General features: G+C 35.5%; 7 protein-coding genes and 1 long non-coding RNA gene across 9 annotated transcripts; 6 read left to right on the forward strand and 2 right to left on the reverse strand.

Annotated features, from left to right (window-relative positions):
• The first annotated feature begins 70 nt into the window (after positions 1-70).
• Positions 71-1,672, forward strand: LOC110227743. Its single transcript, XM_021023185.1, has 3 exons — positions 71-290; positions 687-898; positions 985-1,672. Exons 2-3 carry the CDS (start codon positions 698-700, stop codon positions 1,465-1,467), a joined length of 684 nt encoding a protein of 227 aa, XP_020878844.1. The 5' UTR covers positions 71-290; positions 687-697; the 3' UTR covers positions 1,468-1,672.
• Positions 1,673-2,321: 649 nt separating this feature from the next.
• Positions 2,322-3,520, reverse strand: LOC110227080. Its single transcript, XR_002330883.1, has 2 exons — positions 3,407-3,520; positions 2,322-3,169 (listed from the first exon to the last, which is right to left on the reverse strand). It is a non-coding gene; the product is annotated as an uncharacterized LOC110227080 (long non-coding RNA).
• Positions 3,521-4,157: 637 nt separating this feature from the next.
• LOC9311059 (E3 ubiquitin-protein ligase TRAIP) lies at positions 4,158-7,672 on the reverse strand. The gene is made up of 9 exons (XM_002874946.2): positions 6,772-7,672; positions 6,436-6,694; positions 6,257-6,358; positions 6,080-6,162; positions 5,856-5,972; positions 5,288-5,390; positions 4,790-5,210; positions 4,537-4,715; positions 4,158-4,417 (listed from the first exon to the last, which is right to left on the reverse strand). Exons 1-9 carry the CDS (start codon positions 6,894-6,896, stop codon positions 4,298-4,300), a joined length of 1,509 nt encoding a protein of 502 aa, XP_002874992.1. The 5' UTR covers positions 6,897-7,672; the 3' UTR covers positions 4,158-4,297.
• Positions 7,673-10,192: 2,520 nt separating this feature from the next.
• LOC9311060 (WRKY transcription factor 22) lies at positions 10,193-11,797 on the forward strand. The gene is made up of 3 exons (XM_002872852.2): positions 10,193-10,626; positions 10,848-10,958; positions 11,137-11,797. Exons 1-3 carry the CDS (start codon positions 10,286-10,288, stop codon positions 11,585-11,587), a joined length of 903 nt encoding a protein of 300 aa, XP_002872898.1. The 5' UTR covers positions 10,193-10,285; the 3' UTR covers positions 11,588-11,797.
• Positions 11,798-13,630: 1,833 nt separating this feature from the next.
• LOC9308968 (bifunctional protein FolD 4, chloroplastic) lies at positions 13,631-14,292 on the forward strand. The gene is made up of 3 exons (XM_021021562.1): positions 13,631-13,780; positions 13,858-14,001; positions 14,119-14,292. The coding sequence occupies exons 1-3, from the start codon at positions 13,631-13,633 to the stop codon at positions 14,290-14,292; spliced, it is 468 nt and encodes a 155-aa protein (XP_020877221.1).
• Positions 14,293-17,475: 3,183 nt separating this feature from the next.
• LOC9311061 lies at positions 17,476-19,929 on the forward strand. The gene has a single exon (XM_002872854.2). The coding sequence runs from the start codon at positions 18,308-18,310 to the stop codon at positions 19,745-19,747; it is 1,440 nt and encodes a 479-aa protein (XP_002872900.1). The 5' UTR covers positions 17,476-18,307; the 3' UTR covers positions 19,748-19,929.
• A 184-nt stretch (positions 19,930-20,113) lies between these two features.
• On the forward strand, positions 20,114-21,610 carry LOC9308970 (reticulon-like protein B7). 2 transcript variants are annotated; one of them, XM_002872855.2, is made up of 5 exons: positions 20,114-20,422; positions 20,603-20,774; positions 20,877-21,018; positions 21,109-21,178; positions 21,261-21,610. In XM_002872855.2, the coding sequence occupies exons 1-5, from the start codon at positions 20,221-20,223 to the stop codon at positions 21,389-21,391; spliced, it is 717 nt and encodes a 238-aa protein (XP_002872901.1). In that variant the 5' UTR covers positions 20,114-20,220; the 3' UTR covers positions 21,392-21,610. The 2 variants fall into 2 exon arrangements, with proteins under 2 accessions (XP_002872901.1, XP_020878928.1); XM_021023269.1 differs by having other exon boundaries at positions 20,115-20,428.
• Positions 21,611-21,808: 198 nt separating this feature from the next.
• LOC9308971 (UDP-D-xylose:L-fucose alpha-1,3-D-xylosyltransferase MGP4) lies at positions 21,809-24,178 on the forward strand. Its single transcript, XM_002872856.2, has 4 exons — positions 21,809-22,481; positions 22,848-23,009; positions 23,092-23,307; positions 23,677-24,178. Exons 1-4 carry the CDS (start codon positions 22,002-22,004, stop codon positions 23,887-23,889), a joined length of 1,071 nt encoding a protein of 356 aa, XP_002872902.1. The 5' UTR covers positions 21,809-22,001; the 3' UTR covers positions 23,890-24,178.
• Positions 24,179-24,784: the final 606 nt, after the last annotated feature.

A 24,784-nucleotide genomic window follows, 5' to 3' on the forward strand; every position in this document is an offset into this window, starting at 1 on the left:
TTTTTCAAACAACAGATCCTAATTCTATCAAAACATCAAACCCTAAAAAAAAAAAAAAAAAAAAAACTCTCCTTCGTCTTCCTTTTCTCTCAACCACAGACGAAAGCTTTTCCGATTTCGTTTTCTTCTTCTAGATCCTCTTCTTCTTCTCTCTTATCTTGTTTCAGTCGATACTCTTTCATCTTCTTCTTCTTTCGTCTTCACTCGTTTCTCTGGATACTCCTTGAATCCGAGAAATCCACCGTGAATCTGAGGAATCCGCCGTGTCTTCTCCGCTGTGTGTGCTCTTTGTAAGATTTCTTTTGTTTGATCTGTATATTTCGATTGATTTGTTAATTTTGGTTTGATTAGGGTTTGATTTCTCTTTGAGAGTTTAATAGGGTTCGATTGATAAAGGTTTTGGGCTTAATAAAAGTTTGATTTTGTTTGAAACAGATGAATTATGGATATGTTTTGTATTGAATTCGGTTTTTTATGGATATAATTCAGATTTTATGTTTACAATTTGGGGATGGATTTGAAATACAATTTGGATTTGAAATTGCCTCTGTTAATAACCATTGTGACTAGTTGTATGATTTCTCTATATTTTCGGATTTGATTAGATTCAAATTGTGTTTATTGGATTTGAATATATTTCGGATTACTTATAATTATGTAGATATCTAATTAGATTGTTGTTGCAGGTTGGTTTACAATGCCTATTACCAGAAGAGGAGCTTCTAGTTTTAGAAGTGAACCATCTTGTTCTAGAAGTGAAAAATCTACCGAGCTTAGAAGTCCCAAAAGACAAAAGCAATCGGATCCAAAGCATCCAGAGATAGGAGCTGCAGTGGATGATGTCATGGAAGATCAAGGAGTCGAACCATCTCCGGAGAATGTCGTGTCTGACCATGAGGTAAGTAATAAACATGTTTGATTGTATTTAGTACAATTGAGTACAACTATGTTGTGGAACTGAAATTATCTGTGTTTGTATTGCAGGAAATAGAGGAGATGGATGAGGATGAGGCTTTACCTCTTCAGCCTGAGAGTTTTTTCTTTAGTCCTGAGGAGTATGATAAGACTTTGAAGATATCAACAAGGTGTACCATTGGTAACACGCTGGATGCCATTAGTGTGAAGCTGAGTGACAAAGAAATGAAGTGGTTTAGAGATGAGAAGCAGTTCAAGCACGTCTTTCACTTGGTTAGGAAAGGGAAAAATAAGCTGCAAGGTATGTTCATGCTTCTTATGCGGACTGCTTCAACACAGAAGAAGAGGGAAAGCTGGTTTGTGGTGAATGGCGTTCCAATACGCTACTCGATGAGGGAACATGCTTTGATCACTGGATTTGACTGTCATGACTATGCATCATATCATAATGCAAACAGTTTTGGTAGTTATGCCTTTGTGGAGAGGGTCTTTGGAACAAGAAGTGTAAGAGAAGGAGCAGGAGAAGAGTTCGGCTCTTATTTTGGTATCTGATGATGAGTATCGCTTGTATGCTGGTGTGTGATGTTAATGTATGAATCTGTGTTTAGGTACAACTGATACGATTAGGTACAACTATGTTTCTGGGTTTATGTATTTTGATTAGGTATGAATCTTTGAATCTGAATCTAATTATGTATGAATATTTTAATCTGAATCTTAATATTTTTATTTATGAATCTATGTATTGAAAAAAAAATATTCTTAACAATACGATTAGGTACAACTATGTATTGTTAATACAGTTGTTATTTTGGCATATCTGGCGCCGTTATTCTGAAAAAATCTGGCGCCGTTATTCTGACAAATGGCATACCTGGCGCCATTATTTTTTAAAAAATTATTAAATAATAGTTCAAATTTGTTCATAGTTGTACAGTTGTACTCGGTTGCACATTTTTGCTTATAGTTGTACAATATAGAGATTTTAATAAATCTAGTTGTTATCAATTCTAATTTAATTTTTTTTGGTGGAACCGATTGTATTGCCTCATAAAAATGTCACTACTTTGTATATGTGCATTTATATTTATCAAAATACAAGTATTTCAAAAATTTATAAAATTTTAGTTCAAATCTACAAAGTAACCATGAAAGTATAAGGTTGTTAATGTATGAATGTTGGATTTTGAGTAAGAATTTCAGTATTTTTTAAAAATATGAAATTTTTACTCAAAACTTGTTGTGTAGTTTCATTACCATCGTGTATGCCTTTTTTTAAGTTTTTTTTTAATTTGGTTTCAAATTTTCATATTATATAAAATTATGAAAATTGGCCAAGGCATTAGACCTTAGTTGTACATGTGGTACTTAGTTGTACCCAGACTGAAAATTTGCACAGATACGAAAAGGAAATTAACAATAGTTGTACCTGATAAAACTTAGTTGTACAACACAGAACATATAAGTTTTACAAACAAAACCAACACAAACAACATCGTTTCTTAAATTAACCTAATAAATAGCATTGAGAAATCAACCTTGGTCACCCGAATCGTCTCCGTCAACGTCACCATCATTGGTAAACCACTCGCCCAAACCGCTCGCTCCATGCGACCTCTTCTTACGTCCTCTATGCTCTCCAACGGAGGGGAATCTTGTTTCTTGTCTTCTTCCTTGTTTTACCTCGTAATCCGGAGGATATGCAAACAGTTGCATTATCTCCTCAGGAAGAACCCATTGACTATTATGGGGAACCGGATAAATTGTCCTCGTGTATGCCAAAACCCAAAGCTCGATCCAATAATACTTTGAGCACAAGTCATGTGCCCGGAGGTCAGGAGCTGCATCCTTGTTTGCTGTAAGTGTAGCCGCTATCGCATGCACACATGGATACTTGTCTATATCAAAACGCCTACAACTGCATGTTTTGCTTCTCAAATCAACCAAATAAATTTTCCCATCGCCTCCAATCACACTATAATCAAGATTGTAACCGTTTAGCTCTTGCACCACCAACTTTTTCGCTTTCTTAGTTGTAAGATGGAGTTCCTTCTCCACAAAAGGAACCAAATATTGACCACTTGGTAATAGTCCAGAAGCTTTTCTATGTTTGGCAAACCACTCCGCGATTTATTCATAAGAAAAGACTACACTTCTTCATCTTCTCCATTAGAAATCCAATGTACATCTTCTCCGATACTTGTATAGTATCCGTCATAAGCAAAGCGTATGACTGAATTCCTTTTCATTGTCCCTGAAAAAGAAAGAGAAAAAAAAACGGCCTATAATTTCATAACTTTCGTAGCAGACCATCAACATAGTTGTACGCATTTGTCCCAGTTGTACCAAACTTGGGGTTTCCGTAACTACTTAGTTGTACCCAGTGGTTTCAGTTGTCCTAAATCTGCAATCCTAAAATATTTCAACAAATAACCCTATTCAAGCTACGAATTCAACTTAATCATACTACACTAAGAAAAAGTATACTTACCTTACAGTATGGTGGAAATACAAGAAGAAGAAGAGAAGAAATATGTCTTTGGAGATAGAAGCTTTAATGGTGAGCTTCAATGGTAGATGGAGAAGAAGAAGAAGAAGAAAAAGAAGAAGAAGAAGAAGAAGAAGAAGAAGAAGAAGAAGAACGTCGGAGCTGCAACGTTGGAGCTGCAACGTGAGCTGTTGAAGAAGAAGAAGAAGAGAAGAAAGTCTCGTTCGTTTTAATGTTGTAAAATATGAGACATTTGGTAGGTTTGTTTTTTTAATGAGAGAAGAGAGAGAAAGTGTTTGATTGGATGAATAAAAAATATGTTGATATTAAATTAAATGTAGAATTAAAGGGATAAGGGGTAAAGTTGGTTTATGGAAAAATTGGGAAGGAGAGGGGGTAGTGAGAATAAAGAGGGGTTTTGCAAAAATTGATTCTCCCCAAAGGGGCTAAAGAGATTAAAATCCTTTTTTTTGTGGCTGAAGAACAGATGGCTAAAATCGTAATTTTAAGAGCATAAATGAATATTTTTCTTTACACGTGTTAGGATCTCGTTGCTCTGGTCCCAATTGACGCCGTTAAAATAGTGTTATCACTTAAAGAAAGAATCAACGGCCATAAAGATGTCGCGTGGAGATTGGAGACGATCTCGAGGACGGAGAAGCTTTCACGTTTTAAGGTCGTTAAATGTTTCTAGCATTGTCACGATGTGTCCATTCTTTATACAACTAGAGATTTTAAGTGTTTTATTTATCGCTAATCTTTAACTAAAGTGTTTATTAGGCAGCCCCAACAAAAAAAGTTACATTAGAAAACAATGAAAAGAGTAATTAATCGTACATGATAATCAGATAGTTTGTCTAGAGATGTTATGATTCTCAGACAGATGTTGAAAAATTAGCGATTAGTTTTGCCAAAATAGTGTTCGATCTGCAGACAACCTTGAGAGGACGAGCCACTTGTTTTAGTTCCAAGCTTGAATCTCTTACCACTACTTCCTGAGCTTGTATTGGCGTTCTATGCAGTGCAACAGATATCAAAACACATTAGGCAAGGTAGTGGAAATTGCTTTTTAGTGTAGAGATTGCAACAAGGGTAAGGGAAAGAACATGAAGAGAGAAGAATGCATAACTCACAGAAATTTGGGGTTTAGATCTCAGCACTTTGATTCTTCCACCTTTACCATCAGGTCCAATAGCGATCAGATCATCTTTGCTTGGACCAGAACCTCCTAGTGATGGAGTTGTTTCGTTTCTCTCTCCATGTTTGCTCCATCTACCAAGGTTTCGATTTGACTGCCAAATGTTTCCAGCACCTGCATTGAGTTTTTGAACAATCTTCAAATTTACTACACTCGGAACTTGAATTCTTGATGTACAACAAAAGTACCATTGCTGTGAGGTGAGACTGATGATGTCGGGTTTTCTCTGATGTTGAACTTTATATTCTTCACCAGGGGATTATCACATTTTTCTTCAATATTAGTATCCGAATGTCTGATGCCAGAAATGGTGGTTTCGGGAACATCATCATCTACATCTATAACTGAGTCTGTTCTGCTAACAAAGGAGCCTTCTCTTCCCCTTAAGCATGATCCTTGGTTGGTAAAGCCATCATTTTCTTCTAATTTACCAGGTGGTGTGGAGATTTTCTCCATTTTGTTGTCTGATGGCAACATTCTGAAAGAAGCCATGCTCTCGGTTGCAGGCTCGGATAATTCTCTGTAACTGCAATTCTTTGAAACGTTTATGTCCCGTAGAGCTCTGTTCTCTCTCGCTTCAGTTATCAACTCAAGTTCCCTCATTTGCTTCTGCTAGTAGAAATAAGATATTAAGAGCCAGATATAGAAGACACAAACAAGATCGGGTGCAACAACAAAAGACACACCTTTAGTTTATCTATCTTTTCCAAAGCTTTTTCAAGTTTCTCAGACGATCGCGCTTCGCCTCTGCCCAGCTGATTGCACTTGGCTAGCAATTCCTTATAGCTTCTGTCAGAGTAAGCAAGAATGATTTGTATTAGAGACTTCATTAAAGAAAATTAGAAGGCCTAAGAGAAAGAAACGCAATGTTCAATCCTCCTTTCCAACTTCTTGACCACCTACTTGCTTATGAAATTTCGTAATTTCAGTTTAACAAGTTGTTTTAACAAGAGACTAGAAAACCAAACAAAGTACTCTACTCTGCAGGAATCAACGGATGAACTAAGGTGAATCACCTTCTTCATTACTATAGTTGAAAAATTATTATTTTTGAATCGCATTACACTGCATCAGTGAAAAAGTCAATGACAAATGGAAAATAATGAACCAAGTTCACAAAAGTCGATGACCAAAATGAGAATATGGAAACAGTGACAAACTAAATGCTATGTATCTACCTATTTCAGATAACCAAAACTAAGTGGAACTAAGTGAAGCTGTGTGAACTGAGTGGAACTAAGCTATGAGACCAACCTATTTCGGATAACCAAGGACTTGACTAGTGTGTCTATTGTATCTTTGGTCTTAGCGTTATTCCCCAACAAGGCTAGCTTCAGAACATCATCTTCCTCCAAGCTTAAATCAGAAACCCTGGATACAAAACAAGATATAGACTCAGAAAGGTATTACCAAAAGAGTGAATGATTAAATAAGAAACTGAAGACATTAAAAGAGCAATATGAAAGATTTTATCGCACAATTTAAGCGCTGCGAGCTCCTTGGCAAGAGCCATAGTTCTCTCCTGTAGCTTAGCACACTGTGAACTAAGCTGGAAACATTCCTGTAACAAAACATACTAACAAACTCAACAAAAAATCTACTGTGAAGCAAAACGATCTAAAAATCGAAGGATGATGTAGAGTTATAATCAAAACCTCAGATTTTAACTTAAGCAAGTGCTGAGTCGTTGATATTTCTTGAAGAGCCTCCCACCTTTTCACTTTATCCTCCTTCAATTGTTCATTGCATTGATGCAACTGAGAAGCAAAAGAACCTAAATTTTCACATAACCTTATCTTTTGAACCATTCTAATCAACAAAATGAAGAAACCACCTTATCAGAGACTTGAACATTCTCCTTTTTCTTCGCCTCCAGAGCTGAAGTAAGATTTTGTATCTTCCCTTGGAGCCGCTTCACTTCTCCTCTCAACAAAACCGGATCTTCTTCGATTTCAACGACTTTTTCCGAGGTGATTTGATTCCCGGAAGACTGAAAGTAAAGTCGGCAAGGATCCTTTAGAGAGCACTTCTGCTTACAAATCGGACAATTTCGCTTGTTCGTACTCGGGCAGTACTCAAACCATTGCTGCAAACTAGGGTTTACCAAAAAACATAAATCTATATAAAAATTTCGGAGATAAGAAATAATCTTCGATTGTTCCGTACTAACCAAAGTTCGTGAAAGACATGGCCACAAGCGGAGATTGATTGCAGATTCTCAACCACCGGTTTGAGATCTTCGTAGCAGATTGAACAAATAGCATTCCCCGCCGCGTTTTCTTCTGCCATAGCCATCTCTCCGGAAATCCCCGACTAGTCAGTCAGTTTCCGCCACTTTCAGTCACCATTTTTTCTCGAGAAAATCAAAAAGGTAAATATCAGAGGAAACACATGGCGCGGGGAGAAATGTTGAAATTTCAATGGTAAGCGCGAAAATCTGGGGAAGGAAAGCACGTGTAAGTCACGTGAGAATAACCAAAGCGGCTTGTATAAGCCCAACGTTTTGTCACTATCGGCCCATTAATCCCAAATCAGCTATTGACCTTTTGTTTTTGCCATTTAACGAACCAACAGTTACAAGGCTTAGGAAGCCCATTTTGGCACAGGCCCAAAAAACTTACAAGGCATAAATTGGCCGACATGGCACATAGGCCCAACAAACCAACACAAGGCTCACAGGCCCAGCAAGCCAACACAAATAGCAAAAGACCTAGCCAAAGAGTCTGAACCTGGTAGAAAGCAGAGAGGTTCCAGGGAGAGCATTACGTTATTCCCTAGCAAGAGGATCAAAACGAGCTCGCATAATCTGCTTGATCTCTTTGATGATTATATTTGGCGAGTGAATGCGGAGGTTGCCTTCCTTCCATAAGAGATTAAGAGATAGATGGAAGCTTGTAACACGAGTTTTTATGATCAGAGCAAGATTTGAGTCCTTAGCAGCTGAGATTACCCACAAAAGAGTAGACAAGCGATGAAAGGAGAGGGGGGCACCATGAGGAGGAGTACTCATTTTTAATTCCTCCTACTAATTGGGGTTTACCAAAAAATGCATCAGTTGTGTGAGTTGTCGAACAATCAAAGTGACTATCAACAACAAAAAATAAATTACACACTAACTTGATTAGATTAAAATTAAAAATTCGGTTAGTCAAACACAATGTTTAAATTAATGTTGACTTTACTCGTTTTTAGTAATATTTTATGTATATATTTATTTTAAAAAATAGCTTGGGTCCACGCGGTTTGATACAATGCCTCGTGCAGGCCACTTGTAGCTAAATACATATTTTTGCTAAAAAACTCGTCCCCGAAGGTTTCACGTGGCTCATGCACCCCTGACTGGGTCAGGAGAATCTCGACCGTCGGATAAAAATTGAAGCATTTAGAAAGCTTAAAGTTAAGATATAACCGTCCGATGAATGGCTCCAAAGATTGTGATCCGTTATAAGCCGTACGATTGACTAACACAAAGAGGAATCAACATCACGAGGTGAGAGATAATGGTAACAACGGCATAAAAGCATTTTTTTCGACAGCTCTAGGAAAGTCCACGTCATCTTATCTTACTCGCCGTGTGAACCGTTGATTTTTATGAAATTGTCAACCTTTTGTACTCGCGGAGATCACGCGCTCTCCTCGTTTGGCACGTGTGTCACACTCTGCGACACCGGTATGGTTAAATTCTCTCTTTTTTTTTCTTATAAATAAAATGTTTCTAAATTTGTGTTTTCTTCAAAAATTTACTATGTTACTCACTTACTCTATTAACGAATGTATACATATATTTTTGAGAATAATTTTTTTTTTTAATTTTATGGCTAGTTATAGGAGTTGTGGAATTGGAAGAACAAAATCAAGAAAACGTGGAATAAATTTCTAGAGTGAAATTTTTTTAAAAAATAAATTTAACAGCAGAGTGAAAAATTAAATGAATTGTCGAGTTTATGTATACTAATTTTTTTTAATATGTATACAAACCAAATTTGAGATCGGATTTTTAGACACACTAGCTACTAATATTATTTTTTATAAAATTATTTATATGTGCTTTGTTGTTGCTATTCTCAAAAGGTAATGAATGATACAACAGTATCCCATGTTTAGAGTATGTGGCAGAGTGATCAACACTAATACACTATGGTGCTAAGTGACAACCACTATCTTTCTATCTACATACTTTTTATATACATTGATGCACATTTTTTTGAAAATACAAATGGATTACATATATGTTATCCATGAATGGTTTTTATTTAAAAATCAGTTGTTGGATTGACTATTGTGTAATGTCGAAAGCTCACAATGATCTGGAAAGGGAACAAATTAAACTTTTATTCTTATCCTTTCCATATAAATTTTTATTTATTTTTCTAAATTAATCTTGACAACTTCCAGTTTCCATAATCTTAGGTGTAAAAAAGATATAGCAATTGTTTACTTGGTCTTGTGCGCATCGATAAAAAAGTAGGCACTACAACGAAAGTATGGTTTCCCACTATTTAATCATATCAAAGCAGCCCCAAAAGCGCGTGTCAGAGACGCGTTGAAATGTCCAAAGGAGTGTGAGGTTGACAAAAGATGAATTAAGATAGATTATTCAAAGCCTTTGACAATTTATCAAAGTCAACCAAATACAAGAAACCGGAAACCACCTCTGGTTTTAGTCTCTAATTACACTAGGCGACAAAGACAGGATAAGCATCGAGATACTTTTCTCTTTCTAGAATTTCCCAAAACAGCCAAAGACACTATTCCTCTCTCTCTATATATAATATACATATAAAAATATGCTAAAAAACGTATTATATATATCGGCATATACACGTATTGTGATTCCGACAGTGCTCATCTTTTTTCCAAGTGTGTTCATACTTATTTGCTTTTAAAACAAGATATATAGATGTCTAATTTAGTTAGTTTCGTTCTAATCAATAAAGGGAAAATATGTCAAATAAACACTAACATTTAGAAACTTTGAATCGATATATGTTGGCACAATAATGGAATCGGTTTTAGAGGAGGATTCCTAATTTAATGTTATGATTCAAATTAAAGTCGTTTGCTAATTATAACATCTCGTATTAGTTTTGTGCAATCGTCACATGTTCTTCTTTATTTCCTGTTTTATACAAATGATTCAATATGTTTGTTTACCAAGTACCAACATCCGTACACAAAATTTATTTTGTTTATGTATTTTATAGTCACAAGTTGTGACTCAACAAAATATTTTTCAGGTCATTTTTGTAACCTATAAATCTATGTAAATAATATTTATCAACTACTCTTTCTGTTCCTTTAAGTTTGATGTTTTGGGTTTTACACATAAATTAAAAAAAAACTAATTTTTATACTATTTAATTATTTGTTTGTTTGTTTAATAATTTTATGCCAGATACATATATTGATAAAAGGGTTCACAATGTAGAATAATTGCAATGTCAAAAAAAAAAGAGAACAAAACAAAATTGTATTATACACTGTATTTAATCATCAATAATAATTTAATAAAATATATCCTCCATTTTTTTCAACCCTTTTTTTTTAATTTTCCTCCTCTCACTCTCTTTATAAACATCTCTCTCTACCCTTCAAAAGTCAGCGCTCTCTTTTGTCTCCTCTGCTTTTCTCTTCTCTCCTCAGAGATTCGAAGCTTTTTTGTCTCCCCTGAGTAACCAAATTCAATGGCCGACGATTGGGATCTCCACGCCGTAGTCAGAGGCTGCTCAGCCGTTAGCTCATCAGCAACTAACACCACAACCACCGTATATTCCGGCGGCGTTTCATCTCACACAAAACCTATATTCGCCGTCGGACGACAAAGTAATGCCGTCTCCTTCGGAGAGTTTCGAGATCTCTACACACCGTTCACACAAGAATCTGTGGTCTCGTCGTTCTCTTGTCTAAATTACCCAGAAGAACCTAAAAAGCCACAGAACCAGAAACGTCCTCTTTCTCTCTCTGCTTCTTCCGGTAGCGTCACTAGCAAACCCACTGGCTCCAATACTTCTAGATCTAAACGAAGGTTCGTTTCTTCACCAATTTTGTTTTATCAAAACCATTAAAAAGTTTAAACCTTTTGTCAAACCCATCAAGAAATTTGTCATTTTTATGTTGTACCAATCAAAATTTCGAATTCTGCTGTAAAGAGATGATTAAAAAGTCTCAATTTTTGTCGAACCCATCAAATTTGATTGAATCAAGATGGCTAAAAAGTCTCTGTTTTTTTTTGGTTGCTTGTTACAGAAAGATACAGCATAAGAAAGTGTGCCATGTAGCAGCAGAGGCTTTAAACTCCGATGTCTGGGCATGGCGAAAGTACGGACAGAAACCCATCAAAGGTTCACCATATCCAAGGTAAAATATATTTACCCACACCAAAAAAAAGGTTCATTTATTGACTAATAAATGTGTGTTCTTTCAAGACAAAAGAAACTTGTCTGTTTTTGTGATTCTGTCTGCTTTTGGTTTGTTAAATTATCTCCGTTACAATTTTGGTAAAGCTTTCTAATTAATTTTATTTTCATGAAAACAGAGGATACTACAGATGTAGTACATCAAAAGGTTGTTTAGCCCGTAAACAAGTGGAGCGAAACAGATCCGACCCGAAGATGTTCATCGTCACTTACACGGCGGAACACAATCATCCAGCTCCGACACACCGTAATTCTCTCGCCGGAAGCACCCGTCAGAAACCATCCGATCAACCGACGACTAAATCTCCGACGACCACGATTGGTACTTATTCATCGTCTCCGGTGACGTCAGCCGACGAATTTGTTTTGCCTGTGGAGGATCTAGCGGTGGGAGATCTTGACGGAGACGAAGATCTGTTATCTTTGTCGGATACGGTGGTGAGCGATGATTTCTTCGATGGATTGGAGGAATTCGCAGCCGGAGATAGCTTTTCCGGGAACTCGGCTCCGGCGAGTTTTGATCTCTCTTGGGTTGTGAACAGTGCCGCCACGGCCACCGGAGGAATATGATCAGATTACGACGGCTTTAGAATACTCCTTTTAGGAAAGATATATAGGATTAAGGAATTATTCTCGGATTATATGTAAAAATAGGAAAAAAGAAAATGTTCTTTGTTACTTTTTTTTTCGGCTTTTCTTCCTATTGTTTCTAAATATCTTAGACAAATTTAATTGTATATTTCTTAAGCCCGATTTAAATCATACAGTATTGACTATTGAGATGAAGACTATTAGCTAGATTATTGTTGAAAAATACTTGGGTTCACCTCTAGGGGTGAACCTCTTATGTTCACCCCCTTTATTTCATCCAATCAAAATCTGCCACCTATTAATAATAAAAAAATTTATTTAATTATAAAATTTAATTTGCTACTAAAATGAAATTATGTATCGGTTTAGGTTTATTAGAAAGGGTTAGAGTTTAGATTTTATGATTAAACGAGTTTAACTATCGGTTTGGGTTCATAAACGGATTTAGATTTTACAATTAAACGAGGGTAAGTATCGGTTTGGGTTTAGAAAGTACGATTAGGGTTTAGATATTTTACGATTAAACGTGTTTAAATGACGGTTTGGGTTTACAAAAGAGAATTAGTATTTAGATTTTATGATTAAACGAGTTTAACTATCGGTTTGGGTTTATAAACAGGTTTAAATTTTACAATTAAACGAGGTTAAGTGTCGGTTTGGGTTTAGAAAGTACGATTAGGGTTTAGATTTTTTACGATTAAACGAGTTTAAATGATGGTTAGGGTTTACAAAAGAGAATTAGGGTTTAGATTTTGTAATTAAACAAGATTATATATCGGTTTGGGTTTATAAAAGAGTGGTTATGACTTTATCTTATTGTATTATTTAGAAAATAATTGTTTTAATTTTTTTAACTAGATGATATGGCAAATTCTAATTGGATAATTATGAGGGGTGAATGAAAGTGGTTCACCCCTAGGGGTGAACCCAAGAATTTTTCATTATTGTTACCCAAAAAAAAAAAGACTAGTGATGCTCACCCCCGGTCCTTCCTGGTGCGATTGTGCCATGGCTTCTTATCAAGGGACTGGATAGTCCGTATCTCGCATGTGTATAGGGAAGCTAACCGCCTTGCGGACGGTTTAGCCAACTATGCGTTTTCTCTTCCTTTAGGTTTTCATTTACTTGAGGTTATGCCTAGTTGTGTTTTTTCGATTCTTTTAGATGATGAGCGTGGAACTACGATTCTACGTCGAATTTGTATTTGATTTTTAATTTTATTCTAATAAACGGGGAGGCATTGCTTCCCCGTGTTCACCAAAAAAAAAAAAAAAGACTAGTTACATTTCAATATTTATCAACCGTAGATAACCATATTTTTCTCATTGTTGATACTCTAATACTATAGTATTTTGCTTTTATCATCATAAACATGATTCAAAATCTCGATTTTAATGATAATTTTATTTTATTGAAAATTAGTTTGGAGTTCAAAACCTGCTTTTTTGTTTGTTTGTGTGTACCCGTCTCCGTCGTAACCCGAAAGCTTATGAATTATATATCTTGTGGAATCGTTAGAATCAAAACATTTCAAGTTCGTCTAGCTAAGATTCATCAGAAGAGGAGGTGTGAAATATGTCTCTCACTTCAACGATGATCCTTGTGTCCATGGAATCCTTGTTCAGTCGCCTCTACCATCGCATATGGATGAGCAGTGCCGGCGTTTGGGGTGTGCAAGTGGAGCAATTGTACCGGGTCTAATTTTTTGGGTAAATTTAAGGGCCCAAATTTATTTTTTCGTATAGAAAAAAATGTAATTTTTAAAATTTTAAGATATCTTTATCATAAAAAAAAAGCCTAAATATTTTATTTAGTATGAAAGTGGTTAATTTTTAAGTTTTTTTAACATGAAAAAGGCCCAATTTTTTTTTTTTTTGTATGGAAAAGTGCCAATTTTTAAGATTTGTACCGGGACTCAAAATTAATTGAGCCGGCCCTGTGGATGAGCATAACATATTGAATTCGGTTAGTGTTGAGATATATGTTGACGAATTTCATCCGCTAAATATTGGACTGCTTGCCATGCGCGGAAGAGAACTATTATGTGTTTTGCGAACACCAAAAGGATGCATTGAGCTGTTACACCGATACAACTTTGAGATCAAAGGAAAGAGAGCAGTTGTTATTGGAGGGAGTAAGATTTTTGATATGCCGGCTGCTCTGTTACTGCAGGTAATGAATGATACATGCCATTTGATAATTACTTTATTTTTCTTGGGTATTTCTTGATGTATTTTTGTAAATGGTAGAGAGAGTATGCAACTGTTACCATTGCCCATTCAAGAACCAAGAACTCTGAAGAAATTGTAAGACAAGCTGATATCATATTCTCGGCTGTTTGGCAACCAAACATGGTTAGAGAAAACTGGATAAAATTGGGCGCAGTCATCAAGGTTGGGACTACTTTTTTGTTGATGTAAGCGAACAAAATTTTGAAATTATTATTGGTAATGAAGTTATAATTGATTAAGTCACCAATCAATATGTGACATTCTTATACCCTATTGTAGGATCCAAGCACTCCGCATGGCTATCGAGTGGTCGGAGACATTTGCTATGAGGAGGTTTGTAAAGTTGCATCAGCCATCACCACACCTGCTGTTGGTGGTAAAAGAACAATGCCCTTAGCCATGCTTCTTTCTAACACTTTAACATCAGCCAAGAGAAATCACAACTTCATGTAACCTTACAAAGAATATTTTTAGTTTTAACAAATCCTACTCTGCCTTTTACAGCCAATGGTTAAAACAATTCCTTAAATAAAAAAATACTCTCACAGACAAGTATTTTTTTAGCAAAAAAAAAAGAAAAGAGATCAGTTAGTATTTTATAAAACGTTAGAAATCGTGTATAAATATGATTTAATATATAAAAGTAAGTAGTATTAATTCTAGGAGATAAGTCCTAATGGGTTAAGTAGGATATGTACACAGTACATATCTCTTTCTCTACAATTTTATCCTTTAATCTTGTATAAATAAACATATTTGCAGAGACGTTTTGGAACAAGAAAATAATTCCCTACTAATCTAATGTTGTTGACTAACGGTTTTACCCAAAAAAAAAGTTACACTTAACCAATTTTAGGTTTTTAACCCTTCTTCAATTCATCCGGCTTAAAACCAAACACTTTAAATTGTTTATAAATCAATAACCACGACTATTAGATTGAATGGTGCGGATATAAAACAATAACCACGACAATAACCAAATTGTTTCCAAAGTTGGCGGTCGTTTGACTCTAATTCCCGGTGTTATGAAAATAATATACCTCTTCGAAAGCCAGAAAGTGTTCCGTTGTTGGGATTTAGGTTATTTACCATGATAATAGTTTTAGGGGGAGATATAAATGGACATGATCGAAATATAGAATTTCCGTGAACTTATTTTTTTTGGAATTCTAGTTCTACTGCAAAAAACAAATAAAAGAACTAAAAATTGTTAGAACGATATCACTTAAGGATAATGCATCCATTATGTTGAATAATCTAGACAAAATCCTTGATTTGGTTCAAGAAAAAATTGGTTGCCAAATAAGTTGTTCAAAATGCTATTGTAGCTCTCGAGCTGTAACAAAATTGCAGGTTTTACAAAATCATTAGAAGTAAAAGGGTACGGTACTTCAGACATATCTCCTATAAACAACACAAAAGATTGTGAAAGACATTAGCAAGTTTCAAGGATCAACTCAGGCGCTTGGAAATGCTGCTAAGGAAAGTTGAGGAGGATGTCATAAAAGAATTTGTTTTTAGTGTGAGAAAACTCTATAATTGGTAGACAATGTGTGAAAAAAAAAACTAGAAATGTTTCAATTTCATAGTACTACGTAATAATCTGATTAGTTATGTGGGTTTGAATAAATTGTTTTATACCATTCATGATAACTAATTGCTTCATCCAAACTATTATTTGTATATATGTGGGTGAGTAAATAATTTAGAGATCAGAGCAGTGTTTAAGTTCAAAAGAACTTGAGGCAAATTTAAAAAGTATACTTTTTTGATATTTTTTTTGAATATATATATAATATGATGCTAATTGCCTGGACTGCAAAAATTTCTTTCACATGCAGAAAATTTTAGAAGATATTCTATAATACATATAAGTGATTTGTATATCCTATTATAATTGCATTAGTTAAGAAATTATGTTAAAGGATATATATATATATATATATATATATATATATATGCTTCTATATTGTACCTCAATTCATATGAGTAAATACAATTATTTTTACCTTTGAATTCTTACCAATCTATCATGGTATTAGAACAGATTATGCTCGAGTTTCGATCAAACTCATTTTTAATATAATAACTGAGGGTTTGAGGCGAAAACCTTGTTTCTAAAATGCCATGCATGAGCATAACCCATGCTAGGTGTGTGTTTTATCTAAAGTCTGAATTTTGAATCACCATTATACAATTTTACTTTGACATACTTTTGAATTAGCGCTTTAAGAATCTGCAATTATAGGTATGTGGTCTGACTGAATTTATGATATACCAAAATGCACAATATATCCCCTAGATTTTGATTGCAATGGCTAGAAAATAAATTTGATGTTACTTTTATATATCCGATAATTAGTTTAAAATTAACTTCGTCAATTCATTAATTCAGATCCAATAGTAATATTTTAATATATCATCTTTATAAAAATATAACCTACTAACCGAAGACAAACCCAGAAAAACACACTACAAAGTGTGTCATTGTTGGGATTTATATTACTTTGCCAAGTTAATAGTTCTGGACATGACCATAATATAGAATTTGCGGGAACTTGGTTTTGGAACTTTTGTTCTGTTGCAAAAAGTAATCTAAGAATTGAAAGTTGTTAGATTGATAGCAGTGAAGGATAAGACATTTTTGAAACAGGATACTATAAAATAAGCATTTATAAAAAAAATTCAAAAATTTAATCATATTTTTCTTAGAATCTCTAGTAAACTATTTCATCATATTGAAGAACAAATCAATTTGGGATTCTTGACCTCTTTTTTCTTTTTAAAACCTAACTCAACAAAAGAAACTATTTAATAAACAACATAATTTCGATTTTGACTCTCGATTTCCTTTCTTTAATATAGTAAAAAAAAAAAAACTAGATCATGACCTCTGATGTGATGATATAGAAGAATAATTGATCGGGAACTTCCCATGAGCGTCTAGACTACAATCTCTATAATACATAGTAGAGTAGTGATTTGTATAATGTTTATATCCTACTATGATTGCATTAGTTAAGAAATTATGTTAAATGATATTTTCCTATATATGCTTGTATACTATATCTCAATTTTTATGAGAGTAAATACAATTATTTTTACTTTAAATTATCATCAATCTATCATAATATGAGAACATGTTATGCTCGAGTTTCGATCAAACGATCAAAATTTTATTTTTTTATTTTTTATAATTGAGGAGTATGAGACGAAGCTTTATTTTTAACATGTCATGCACTAGCCCAGCTAGGAGTGAGTTTTATCTAAGGTATGGATGTTGAATTTACCATTACAAATTTATGTTGATCTAATTTTGAATTAATGCTTTTAGAATATGCATTTAGAAGTATGTGGTGTGAATGAACTGATGATATACCAAAATGCATAATACATCGCCTAGATTTATCTACAATGGCCATGAAAAGCATTTGATGTTCAACATTACTCTTATATACCCGACTATACCATTTCCAACCTTAAAAATTAGTTTAAAATTAACTTGACCAATTTATTAATTTAGGAACATATTTTAATTTTTTATGTAAATATAACCCTTTTTTTTTTTTTTGCCTTCTCTAACCTTTAGTAAATAGTATAACCTACTAACTAGCTGTAGTTTAAAAACAAAAACGGCTACTACTATTTCCCCATGTAAAAAATTGAGGGGGTATCCAGATCAACTATAAATTATGGTATGTGTGTCATATCAATATGTAAATATAGGGGTAGATAGGTTAATATAAATAAATAGTTTTTGGTTTTGACCAAATTGATAAATACTTAAATACTAGAATATCCGAGATTCTCGTCCACCGTCACAAATCGCCGGTTGATTTCCGTTCGGCCACCGGCGAAGACTTCATCCTCACTGGCGGGTAGCGAGAAAATGACGTCTTCCTTATGGAAATCGTTACCACTTTCTTCAACGGATATCGTATTGTCGTCATTCTTCGCCGTGAATATGAAGCCCATCCCTCCCGGTGATTAGAAAATTTCGAACTGTAATTTTGGTAATTAAGATTTTGATAATTCATTCAAATGCTTTGAGATCCATAGGAATCGGCTTTTATTACTTGCTATTAAATTTTCCGTTTTAGTTTATTAATTTCCTCCTTAAATTCTGCAACTTTTCTAGGGTTTTAGCTTTGTACCATCGTGAGATTTCCTAAAAACTTCAGAAATCTCCATGTGCATTCTAAGCTTGTGCTTTAAGTATGTTGAATATTATTATATAATTCCACTAATCCCCAGGTAAACTGCAAGATGAAGTTAAAGTTCATAACTTTCTTTATCTCTGCAACTATATTTTGAGTATTTTGCTTCTCATTCATTTGAGATATTTTCTAAGAAAGGCAAAAGAAGATGGTGTTCTTTTGTGTTCTTGTTCTATGTAGTTCAAATGTGCATATTTGCTAATGTGTTTCCAAGATTTTTGTTGATTTTGTGTTTGTATATAGCTTGAGGGATGGGGAAGACGAATGTATTATCAAAAATCAGAGCTTTCAATGGCGTCAATAGACCCATATATGTTTTGGCTGGTTTGGCTTTTCTTATCTCAGTAGCTACATTAGCTAAGTTCAATTACATCACACCACTACGCTTCTCTGATCGGTTCTGTAACTATCATGGAAGCTTTGACGGCGACAACTACAATATCGGAAGCCAAATGAGAAAGACAATCGAAACCGCCATTTTTAAAATCCACCAAGAAATGGATGATCTCAAGGCTTTAGAAGCCAACTCTTCTTCTTCTTCTCCATCATCTGATTCATCAGCTTCTGGATCCATGTTTAGGCATGTAGCTTTTCTAGCGGATGTTCTTTCGCTAGTTCAGTCGGTTCATATGGAATTGCCTTCTTTTGAAGAGAGATTTGTAGCGGATCATCCGTTGAAGCAGCAGAACGGTGACCCGGGGGAGCATTTTATGAGAGAAGAGATAAAGAAGTACATAAAGATCAAACCAAACCGGCTTGGGAAGCAGAACTTCATGGGAGCTAACGGAACTTTCACCTCGATCGGGCATGCTTGTTTTGCGATGAAGGAAGATCTAGAAGAGTATATGGACTATGATGTTGGGGAAATCTGCAACGATGATTGGAGGTTAGCTCAGAAGCTTATGGTTCACGGATGCGATCCGTTGCCTAGAAGACGGTGCTTCTCCCGTGGCCCGCAGTTATACCACAAACCGTTTCCAATCAACGAGTCTTTATGGAAGCTTCCGGATAATCGGAATGTAAGATGGGGACAGTATAAGTGCAAGAACTTCGCTTGCTTAGCTAGCAACACAATAGCACGAAAAGGGTTCTTTAAATGCACTGATTGCTTCAACCTCACGTACCACGAATCGCCGAGATGGCTTAACCGAGGCGAAGTTGATCTTGAGACGAACCAAACTGCGGATTTCTCGATAGCTGAAGTACTAGAGATTAAACCGGGAGAGATTAGAATCGGATTGGATTTCAGCATTGGCACAGGAACTTTCGCAGCGAGGATGAGAGAACAGAACGTCACGATTGTATCAGCAACAATCAACCTCGGCGCTCCATTCAACGAGATGATCGCACTGCGCGGTTTAGTCCCGTTGTACTTAACTGTGAACCAACGGTTACCGTTCTTCGACAGCACTCTTGATATGATTCACACGACGAGGTTTCTCGATGGATGGATTGATCTAATACTTCTTGATTTCGTGCTGTATGACTGGGACAGGGTTTTAAGACCAGGGGGATTGTTGTGGATCGATGGTTTCTTCTGTCTGAAAGAAGATTTGAGTGATTACATGGAAGCGTTTAAAGCGTTGAGGTATAGGAAACATAAGTGGGTTGTGGTACCTAAGAAAGATAAAGATGATAAAGAAGTTTTCTTCTCTGCTGTGTTAGAGAAACCTCCAAGACCCTTTAGATGATTGACCATTGCATAGTCTCTTTGTTTACTAGTATTATTATCTTTGTAATAATATTCTTAAAAAAAAAAACAGAATGTTAAAATAAATTGAGATGTGTTTTAGTTATATATGTATGTTCCAATTTGCTTGTATAAAATTCAGAAGAACTATTTCATTCACCTAAAAAAACTAAGTGTTATATTTTTCTTTTTGCTCAGAATTTTTTTCAAATTACTTTAAAGTGTGTTTGATCGACATTATGAATGTGTAATGTAAGATATGATACGACGTAGTTTAGCAGTCATTTTAACTAGAAGCACAAGCACACTTACTTATGTAACTCTCTGAGCGACAAAGAGGGTTCTTATCAATCTCCACTAGGTTCGGACTCAACGAACCACTAGGCTCGGACCGAGGAACGCGCGGTATATAAAACAAATTTGCCTCTTTATCTATCGATTCCGTTACTTGGGCTCATTGGAGGAAATCGGAGAATGGAGGAGGAAAAGCTAGAAATCGTCGGACCATTGGAGGAGCCGTTGATGGGAAACATCGTACCAGAGAAGATCAACGGCTTGGATTCGCTTTCTTCATCAGATACTGATAGCGAGAAACCAGATTCTCCCGTTCCGATCAATGCTCCGATCTACCGGATGTTTGGAAGAGAACGACCAATTCACATGGTTCTCGGCGGAGGTAAACGTACGAAACACTCTCTACACTCGTTCCATTTTCATTTCTCACAGATTGGTTCGGTCTCATGATATATCGCATTTAGGGTTCTTTTGGATGTGAATTTGTATAAAGAGAGATTAGTGGCGATTGATTGATTGATTATGTGACCTAATCAGCTAGTGGTTGGGTAATTTGTTGAAGCTGCTGATGTGATACTGTGGAGAGACAAGAAGGTCACCTTAGGATTACTCAGTGTAGTAACTGTGATTTGGCTTTTGTTTGGATTTTGTGGTTGTCGTCTTCTCACATCCATTTGTCGTGGCTCGATCCTCTTTCTGCTTCTATCATTCCTCTGGTCCAATGCCCTCAACAAGTAAAGCCTTTTTTTTGGACCTTGAAATATATATATATGTAAGCAAATCTTGATATGATTCCTTGTTTGCTAATCTGAGAATTTTACATTATCATTTTATAGATCTCCAGAGAACATAATGGAGATTTATATCCCCGAGAAGCCATTACTCCAAGCTGCTTCTGCGATGACCTTTGAGCTTAACTGTGCTTTTGCAACCTTAAGGAGCATTGCTTTAGAGAGAGACATCAAGAACTTTGTTATGGTGCTTGTTTAGTTTCTCAAGTCTTTTTTTTAGAAAAGTCTTTGAAATGATTCATTGACTTGTTTTTATGTTTTGGTTCTGAAAACATAGGCACTCATTGGACTTTGGCTTGTATCGATCATCGGAAACTGGTTCAGCTTCTTGTCATTGCTCTACATCTGTAAGTACACAATGCTGGTTCTTCCCAGACTCTTGGTTTTTCTACTTAGGGAATTATGTCTTGACCTAACTGAAACCAACAGGTTTTGTACTGATTCACACGGTGCCAATGCTTTATGAGAAGTACGAAGATGAGATTGATCCCATTGCAGAGAAGGCTATGATTGAGATGAAGAAGCAATACCAAGTTTTTGAAGCCAAGGTTTTTAAGTAAGATCCCTCATTAGCCAAACTACTCAGAAAATCGAAATTGAATTAGATTCGCTTACTTAGTTTAGTTCATTCATTTATTTTTTCCTTTTCTTTGGGGGTCCAAACCGTTTCGAGTCATTCCTCTGTTCATGTGATTTTGGTTACTTCCTACTCAAGCCATCTAAACTTTTGTGGATACTACAAAATAGGCTGGACCATGAAAATAATTTCTAAAACTCTCCCCCTATTTTCTACATACTACATAGCTATGGAAATCTTAAGCTTACAGTTTAAACTAGTTAATTATCACCAATTACAACAAATCACAAAAAAAAAGAAAAAAGAAGAACACAATTGGTTGGGCTTAACTTCAATGTTTCAAGCCCATTAAACACCGACAGATCCAACATTACAACCCGATTTTAAAAACGGGTAAACAAATACTAAACACTTCCCAATCGCCATTGTTACTCTGTTTTGAGATCTCCCTCCACGGCCGTATCATCAGATCTACACTTCCACTCTGTATATTTCCTCTCACACTCTCCAATTCAATTCAGTTCTCAAACTTGTGAATTAAAACGAAACCATTTCTCCAAATTTGTTCATCTCCAGCAACAACAAAAAAAAAAATGGCGCAGCAAAAGTTTCTTCACCAGCGTCCAATCCAAAACCCATTCTCTTCCTCTCCTCTTTCCAATTCTTCAATCTCAAATCGACCAATTTCTCTCCTCAGCCGCAACGGTCTCCTCATCCTTCTCGCTCTCCTCGTTATCCTCGGTGTATTCTTACCCTGGGCAGGATCTCCTTTATTCCCGTTTCCAAACAGACTCTCTTCTTCTCAATCCAAATGGCGCGACTACTCCCTCCCTCAAGCCGTCAAGTTCGTAGCTAAGAACGGAACTGTGATCGTCTGCGCCGTGAGCTATCCTTACTTGCCTTTTCTCAACAATTGGTTGATTAGTGTTTCTAGACAGAAGCATCAGGATCAAGTTCTCGTTATCGCTGAGGATTACGCTACTCTCTATAAGGTTAACGAGAAATGGCCTGGTCACGCCGTTCTCATCCCTCCGGCGTTAGATTCTCAGACCGCTCATAAATTCGGTTCCCAGGTATAAAATCTTTTCCGATCCAGTTTCATCTCTAGCTTGAGATATACTTAGCTTTCACTTCATGGAATCTAGCTGAGAAATGGCTTGGAAATCTGAGATTTCATACTTAGTTTTGTCTTGGATGTTCGTTGATTAGCTAGTGTTATTTTACAGGAATCATAAGTTTGTTTAGTGTTCCTGAGGTTTCGCTTTTGAGCTGTGTTGGTTTGGTACATACATGGATCATCTTATGAATAACAAAAGATAGTGAACTCGTGGATGTAGTAGCAGCTGTGTTTCCACTGTTTGCTGTATGTGATAGTTTACGTGAAGTGCCTGTATTGCAATGGAATCAATTGTTTTAACTAATTTCTCTTATTCGATTAGGGTTTCTTCAATTTCACAGCTCGGAGGCCGCAACATCTCTTGGAAATTTTGGAGCTAGGTTACAATGTTATGTACAACGATGTTGATATGGTCTGGTTGCAAGATCCATTTCAGTATTTGGAGGGAAAGCACGATGCGTACTTCATGGATGATATGACTGCGGTATTTATAGGATTTCTCAGACATCTCCTTCGTCGATGGTATTGAATTAGTGTATTTATTATCTTCTTGATTATGGTGTCAGATTAAGCCTTTGGATCACTCTCATGATTTACCACCTCCGGGTAAAAAGGGAAGGACTTATATTTGTAGCTGTATGATTTTCTTGCGTCCTACTAATGGGGCAAAACTTCTCATGAAGAAATGGATTGAGGAGCTTCAAACCCAGCCTTGGTCCCGAGCTAAGAAAGCAAATGATCAGCCTGGTTTTAACTGGGCACTTAACAAAACAGCTCATCAGGTATGTTCCTTCTTCCTAGTGCCACAATAAAACAGTAACTTTCTGTAAATTGGTCTCAAGCTTTTATTACACAATTGTTGAATTCAATGACATTGGAGCAAAAGACTGAACCTTTTGCTACTCAGAGATTCTGGATTATCTAACCTTGGCTAGTCATAACTCTAATCTACTTAATGTTCAATGATGATTTACAAGCTTGTTTGTTATCAACTCTGGAATCTACTTATGAATTTTTATTACTCAAGTTAATGATATCAAAGCTTAAATTATCAAAAGACTGAACCTTTTAGTAGTCCTACGAATGTTGTTTAAAACTGAGAGTTGTTTTGAATTCATTCTCAACTCTTTTATGCTACCTCTGTCCTGCAGGTGGATCTCTACATGCTATCTCAGGCAGCTTTCCCAACAGGAGGATTGTATTTCAAGAACAAAACATGGGTTAAAGAAACAAAGGGAAAACATGTCATAATCCATAATAACTACATAGTCGGTTTTGAGAAGAAGATCAAACGTTTCCGTGACTTTAATCTATGGCTAGTCGATGACCATGCTTCCGAGTCTCCATTAGGGAAAGTAGGGTAAATCCGAATGGCAAAAAAAAAAAGATTGTTCGTCTCACTCTGCCTCTCTCTTTTCTTGTTGTTATTGGAATATTCAGGTTGCACAAAGGAAGAAAGATCTAGTGAGTAAAAAAAAAAAATTGGGCAAAAAATCTAGTGAGTAAATTCTTTTACATATTTGGGGGTCTTTAAAGTTATGTGAAGAGGTGTTCAATACGACTTGAGTTGAATATGGTAATGTAGACTGCTAGAATTGGTATTGGGTCTGACAATTCATTCATTCAAGTCATATTGAATCAGCATTTACACCATGGACATGGACATGGTCTCTGGACTATATGGTGGGGTTAACAAAAGCGGAAATAACAAAACCGTATCAATGTTTGTGGATGATTATTTGTCATAAAAAGACGTAACTAATAGTATTTTGTTTGTTGGGATACCAATTGATATTTCTTATATGGAAATCAAATATATGTTATTGAGTTTTTGATTGCGAATTTCATGGATTATTGTTTTTTTTTTTTTTTCTTTTCATGATGGCAACAATGAAAATAGTTTAGTTATTATGACCGATAGATTGCAAATTCTGTTTCTAGAAAAATGAAAAGGCGAAAACAATTTGACAAACATGAAGTATTGAAATTGATTTTCTAACGGATTTTGGTAGAAAAACGAGTTTTGCAAATTTCAAAAATAATCCAAAACAATACTGACAGCTAGCATATGAATATGAGGGTCCACATGATTATGAAACATATTTATTTGAATTATAGTTGGGGTGTTATTTCCATACTTTAGAACATGTGACTAATTTTACAATGGTCTTTAGACTTTTTGGAGGATGCCTGCCTGCTTATGTAAGATTTACCGTAAATAATGAAAAAACATAAATTAAATACTACTAGTTCTTTGAC

Source organism: Arabidopsis lyrata, assembly GCF_000004255.2.
Source record: "Arabidopsis lyrata subsp. lyrata unplaced genomic scaffold ARALYscaffold_6, whole genome shotgun sequence".
In the NCBI taxonomy this organism is placed as follows: domain Eukaryota; kingdom Viridiplantae; phylum Streptophyta; class Magnoliopsida; order Brassicales; family Brassicaceae; genus Arabidopsis; species Arabidopsis lyrata.

What these genes read in the sequence shown, in the direction of transcription:
- LOC9308970 (XM_021023269.1), top strand. Translation starts at nt 20,221, where the DNA reads ATGGAGGAGGAAAAGCTAGAAATCGTCGGACCATTGGAGGAGCCGTTG. An exon ending in GGTTCTCGGCGGAGGTAAAC is followed by an intron (nt 20,429 to 20,602) that starts GTACGAAACACT and finishes AATTTGTTGAAG; the next exon opens with CTGCTGATGTGATACTGTGG. An exon ending in ACATCAAGAACTTTGTTATG is followed by an intron (nt 21,019 to 21,108) that starts GTGCTTGTTTAG and finishes CTGAAAACATAG; the next exon opens with GCACTCATTGGACTTTGGCT.
- LOC9311060 (XM_002872852.2), top strand. Translation starts at nt 10,286, where the DNA reads ATGGCCGACGATTGGGATCTCCACGCCGTAGTCAGAGGCTGCTCAGCC. An exon ending in ACTTCTAGATCTAAACGAAG is followed by an intron (nt 10,627 to 10,847) that starts GTTCGTTTCTTC and finishes TGCTTGTTACAG; the next exon opens with AAAGATACAGCATAAGAAAG. An exon ending in AAAGGTTCACCATATCCAAG is followed by an intron (nt 10,959 to 11,136) that starts GTAAAATATATT and finishes TCATGAAAACAG; the next exon opens with AGGATACTACAGATGTAGTA.
- LOC110227743 (XM_021023185.1), top strand. Translation starts at nt 698, where the DNA reads ATGCCTATTACCAGAAGAGGAGCTTCTAGTTTTAGAAGTGAACCATCT. An exon ending in ATGTCGTGTCTGACCATGAG is followed by an intron (nt 899 to 984) that starts GTAAGTAATAAA and finishes TTTGTATTGCAG; the next exon opens with GAAATAGAGGAGATGGATGA.
- LOC9308971 (XM_002872856.2), top strand. Translation starts at nt 22,002, where the DNA reads ATGGCGCAGCAAAAGTTTCTTCACCAGCGTCCAATCCAAAACCCATTC. An exon ending in CTCATAAATTCGGTTCCCAG is followed by an intron (nt 22,482 to 22,847) that starts GTATAAAATCTT and finishes TTATTCGATTAG; the next exon opens with GGTTTCTTCAATTTCACAGC. An exon ending in TTAACAAAACAGCTCATCAG is followed by an intron (nt 23,308 to 23,676) that starts GTATGTTCCTTC and finishes TCTGTCCTGCAG; the next exon opens with GTGGATCTCTACATGCTATC.
- LOC9311061 (XM_002872854.2), top strand. Translation starts at nt 18,308, where the DNA reads ATGGGGAAGACGAATGTATTATCAAAAATCAGAGCTTTCAATGGCGTC.
- LOC9308968 (XM_021021562.1), top strand. Translation starts at nt 13,631, where the DNA reads ATGCGCGGAAGAGAACTATTATGTGTTTTGCGAACACCAAAAGGATGC. An exon ending in CGGCTGCTCTGTTACTGCAG is followed by an intron (nt 13,781 to 13,857) that starts GTAATGAATGAT and finishes TGTAAATGGTAG; the next exon opens with AGAGAGTATGCAACTGTTAC. An exon ending in AATTGGGCGCAGTCATCAAG is followed by an intron (nt 14,002 to 14,118) that starts GTTGGGACTACT and finishes ACCCTATTGTAG; the next exon opens with GATCCAAGCACTCCGCATGG.
- LOC9311059 (XM_002874946.2), bottom strand. Translation starts at nt 6,896, where the DNA reads ATGGCTATGGCAGAAGAAAACGCGGCGGGGAATGCTATTTGTTCAATC. An exon ending in CATGTCTTTCACGAACTTTG is followed by an intron (nt 6,695 to 6,771) that starts GTTAGTACGGAA and finishes GGTAAACCCTAG; the next exon opens with TTTGCAGCAATGGTTTGAGT. An exon ending in TGCTTAAGTTAAAATCTGAG is followed by an intron (nt 6,163 to 6,256) that starts GTTTTGATTATA and finishes GTTTTGTTACAG; the next exon opens with GAATGTTTCCAGCTTAGTTC.